This window comes from Argopecten irradians, chromosome 14 (assembly GCF_041381155.1).
Source record: "Argopecten irradians isolate NY chromosome 14, Ai_NY, whole genome shotgun sequence".
Taxonomy (NCBI): domain Eukaryota; kingdom Metazoa; phylum Mollusca; class Bivalvia; order Pectinida; family Pectinidae; genus Argopecten; species Argopecten irradians.
This window is the reverse complement of record NC_091147.1, coordinates 21315214-21319668: the sequence shown is the minus strand read 5'-3', so window position 1 is coordinate 21319668 and position 4455 is coordinate 21315214. Positions and strand designations below refer to the sequence as shown.

Genomic DNA, 4455 nt, shown 5'->3' with positions numbered 1-4455 from the left:
CTTCGAGTTGGTGGTCTTCTCAACCGTTCAAACTTTTCTCTGGAAGAGCGAAATCCAATTATAGTGCCAGGTTAACATCATGTGGCTCGACTTCTTGTCGAACACCTCCATGCAGAGGTCAGTCACCAGGGTAGGCATCTGACCGAGGGTGCTGTACGATCAGGAGGTTACTGGGTGACCGGCGCCAAACGTTTGATTTCCTCAATCCTCCAAGCATGCATGGAATGTCATCGACTTCGCGGGAAACTTAGTCATCAGCAAATGGCAGATCTTCCGCCTGATAGACTTGAGCCATGTGCGCCATTCACGTATGTAGCTGTAGACGTTTTCGGCCCATGGAGCATTTCTTCCAGACGCACTTGAGGGGGCACTGCACTGTCTAAACGATGGGCTGTGCTTTTTACCTGTCTTGTAACAAGAGCTGTTCATATAGAGGTTATTGAAAAGATGTCATCATCGTCTTTTATTAACGCCTTACGCCGGTTCTTCTCTATTCGCGGACCTGTACGAGAGTTTCGCTCTGATAATGGAACTAACTTCGTAGGATCTACAGAAATCATGGGTTTTCAGACAATCAACGTGGATGAACCTAAATTTGCTAATTACATGTTAGAGAACAGTACTGTCTGGCGCTTCAACCCGCCACACGCGTCCCATATGGGCGGCGCGTGGGAACGCATGATTGGCACAGCGAGAAGGATCTTAGACTCCATGCTGATAGACATGAAGGGTAGAGCTCTAACTCATGAAATACTTACCACTTTGATGGCAGAGGTAGTGGCCATCATTAATTCAAGACCTATCGCACCTGTGTCTAGTGATCCTCAAGACGCCACTGTACTTTCACCATCTGTGCTACTGACTCAGAAGACCTCATGCCCATCTTCAGTGTGTTGTGAACATCTCAACCAGAAAGACCTTTACAGACATCAGTGGAAATGTGTCCAAGTACTGGCTGAAGAGTTTTGGAAGAAATGGCGGAGAAAGTACCTCCTCAACTTGCAGACGCGTACCAAATGGCAGAAACCGCAGAGGAATCTTCAAGAAGGGGACATCGTTCTTATGAAGGATCGGAGTGTCGCGCGCATGGAATGGCCTCTTGCAGTTGTTAACCGTGTGTTCATAAGTGAAGACAAATTAGTGCGAAAAGTGGAAATCCGTGTGGTCAGAGATGGCAAAACGACATACTTTGTCAGACCAGTTACCGAAGTTGTGTTTCTTACCAGCCCAGAGTGACTTCAAGGAATGAACAAATGTGAAAATACTCTTTGCTTGTATAAGAATCATTCAGACATTCTTTTATGTGATATTACCTAAGTTTTTTTGCATTGAACATAACATTTTTGTTTAAGTAGTGATATAGATATATCAGGAGGGGAGTGTCATGTTCCTAAATTTAGACTTTTTGTATTTTATTACAATTTTATTTGCAATCCGGAACTTTCCTGAATTTGCAGTCCGGATGTTAGTCTAGCCAAATTTTAGATTCGACTCAGGTTGTCAACATGCCGGGCCACGGCTAAATCAAAGGAAAATTTAGGTCCCCCACAGGGTAGGTTTATTCCCTGTCCATAGATTGTTTATATGTATTTTTGTCTACTATATGATTGGAAACATTATTCAGTCATTGTGATTATTTCACGATAGTTTATTTGCCATTTTAATTTTTTAGTCATTTGATTATCGTTGATCATGTATCGTCTGCTGGAGCACATGTTCAGTGCTCGTAAGTCATATTTTACTAGAAAGGTATAATGTGAATAAGCCTTTTAGATAGATATAATTACTGTTTCGATCGAAGTATAATTTAGTCAATTCGTCCTCGTATAATTACATGTCTATACATGGGACGAAATGTCTTACTAGGCAAACTTTATTATAGATAACAATTTATTATAAATAATGTACTTAGAGACATTCTGTCTGAAGGTGAATGCATATATATTGTGTTCATATATAGAAATATTGTCAAATAGGAAATCCAGGTAATTTACATGCGTAATTTTGTTCTCATATCTCATTATTTACACTTAATATCTCTAGTCAATTATGTGTATAGTTATCAAAGTATTGAGGGTACTGAGATATATTAAGTTTCAATTAGGCATGTGTAGTTATAAGGACACATTGTACATCTGTCTTATTGTGACTTTATTTTCATATGTTGTAGTCTTTTACCTTCCTCCGGGGAGTTCTGTGAATCGAATACCTTCCTCCGGGAAGTTCAATGTAAACAGATGTACCTTCCTCTGGGGAGATTTTCGAAATAAACAAGTGAACCTACAGAAATCTGAGTCATGTCATAAACACCACATTTAGCATCTACCTTATATTTGCCTACCAACACATTGAACATTTGAAACTGATGCACCAGTGATACCCAATAAGCAGCCTCCGAAACATTCTACTCTTTATCAAATGAGTTTTTCCAGAAATCTATTTTTGGTTTGATTCTGTGGTCCCTTTAAACCAACACTAAAGCAACATATGATGTACTACATGGATGTTTAGGTTCAAAATAAATTTTGACCAACAATTTATTGTATCGCCATTGTCAAGGTAAGTTGAACATCCATTCCTCAACTTTCAATCCACTACTTTTTATATTGGTAAGTCAGATATCCCAATCCCAATAATCGTTTCAAAATGGACTCTTTTTGATAATAAAATAAAGAAAGAACTATAAAAATATTAACATATATTTCGTGATATTTTACTGATGCAATCGGGTTTTTTTTCAGGGTTTTTTCGGAATAATGTGTTTTTATTTTTTTTTTTATTGAAACTCTGTGTGGTTTTTTTAATGGATGTATTGTTCCATACCTTAAATACATCAAATGACTCCAATGTTGGTCGGTCCCCTCATCGGGCAGCGATGTCTGTCCTTCTGCTATTCGTCACCTTGAGGCTAGCACTGTTGCTGGTGACCAATTCACTTCTCCTCCCTCTACCTCCAGATCCAACTGGAAGCAACTTCTGCCTGCCTGCTAACTGCTGCTATCAGGTTCCTCCGGTCTGCTCCCGTTACCCCTACATGTAAAAAGCGTAGGGCTCTACTAAATGATTGGCCGAGGAAACCCCTGTATCCGACCTTTATCGGTAATCACCATGTCTTCCATCCTCGATATTGGTATTCTTCCACCAGCTGCTGGTATTTCTGCTGCTTCCGTTCGTTGGCCTCCTCCATCCTGTCTTCCCATGGTACTGTTAGTTCCACCAAGACTACTTGCTTAGAGCTGCGGGACCATAACACAACATTGGGGCGGAGTGGTGTTGAAGCCACCTCTGCTGGGAAACCAATCTTCTGGTGGATGTCTGCCCTCATTTCCCAGTCTCTTGCTGTTGCGAGTATCCCACCAGCCTCTACGCTTCCTGTAGCCCGGGTTCCAGACTTCAGAAATGTGACAAACTTTGGCCCTTTCGATATCGTCCGCTTTTTCCTCCTTGCACGGTCTAGACTTGCTGCTACCTCCTTGAGGACCTAGTCGTGGCGCCATGTGTATCTTCCATCTGAAAGTGCCACCTGGCATGATGTGAGGACATGTACCAGGTTAGCTGGTTCCTGCAAAGTACACACTCAACGTTGTCATTGATTCCCCAGGTGAATAGGTTGGTTGGGCTTGGCAGTAAATCGTAGGTTGACTTCAGCAGGAAGCTAAGTCTGTGACCTTCCATCTTCATTCCAAGATACTTTCCTCTGCCTCACTCCCTCCCAGTGAGTCCAGCTGCCCTGCTGTCTCATGCTCACTGCCTTCACCTGCCTAGCCTCCTCATCCATCGATCTAATCTCTGCCTGGGCCATGTCCCTACGTGTCCGTTGGTTTCCCCTTTACCGCCTTGGCCTTGTGATGGTTCCCAGGCCAAGACGACCTGATGCCACGGACCCTACGATATCACCATGCCGAAGTCTTGCCTCTGCTTCCTTCAAAGCCTGTTTAGCGTCCCACTTTCTTCCTGTTCGTGTAACGACTCTCGCTTCTCTGACCTTGTCATCAACATGATGACTTGATGTACTTTGGTAACCTTGAACTCCTCCGTTAACGATTTTAGCGGGAGTTGGAGTTTGGTCCCTGACCTGTACAAGCCTACACTGCTGAAGCTGTGTGGAATGTTCAGCCATCTTCGAAGGTGTCCACTGATCATCCTCTCCATTGCCTCTACAGATATAAGTGGTACTTCGTAGACAAGCAATGGCCACAAGAATCTGGGTAGTACGCCATGCAGGTATATCCAGGCTTTGGATTTCCTTGGGAGTCCACTCTTCTCAACTGCCTTCATCCATTCTTCTGCCTTGGGACTTGGCTGGTTTGAACCTCATGCGGGCCCAAGTGATCTGCTCTTCTAGATCTCTCAGAGTCCACCTTCCTTCTACCACCGTCTTCGTCGTCACCGTCATATCGTCCATAAACGCTCTGGTTGGAGGTTGCCTGCTGCCTGTCGACAGGTACGGACCCC

At 43.3% G+C, this 4455-nt stretch overlaps 2 protein-coding genes across 2 annotated transcripts; one reads left to right on the top strand and one right to left on the bottom strand.

Annotated features, from left to right (window-relative positions):
- Positions 1-447: 447 nt before the first annotated feature.
- On the top strand, positions 448-1236 carry LOC138307094 (uncharacterized). The gene has a single exon (XM_069247724.1). The coding sequence runs from the start codon at positions 448-450 to the stop codon at positions 1234-1236; it is 789 nt and encodes a 262-aa protein (XP_069103825.1).
- A 1867-nt stretch (positions 1237-3103) lies between these two features.
- On the bottom strand, positions 3104-3802 carry LOC138307093 (uncharacterized). The gene is made up of 2 exons (XM_069247723.1): positions 3692-3802; positions 3104-3481 (listed from the first exon to the last, which is right to left on the bottom strand). The coding sequence occupies exons 1-2, from the start codon at positions 3800-3802 to the stop codon at positions 3104-3106; spliced, it is 489 nt and encodes a 162-aa protein (XP_069103824.1).
- Between the last annotated feature and the right edge of the window lie 653 nt (positions 3803-4455).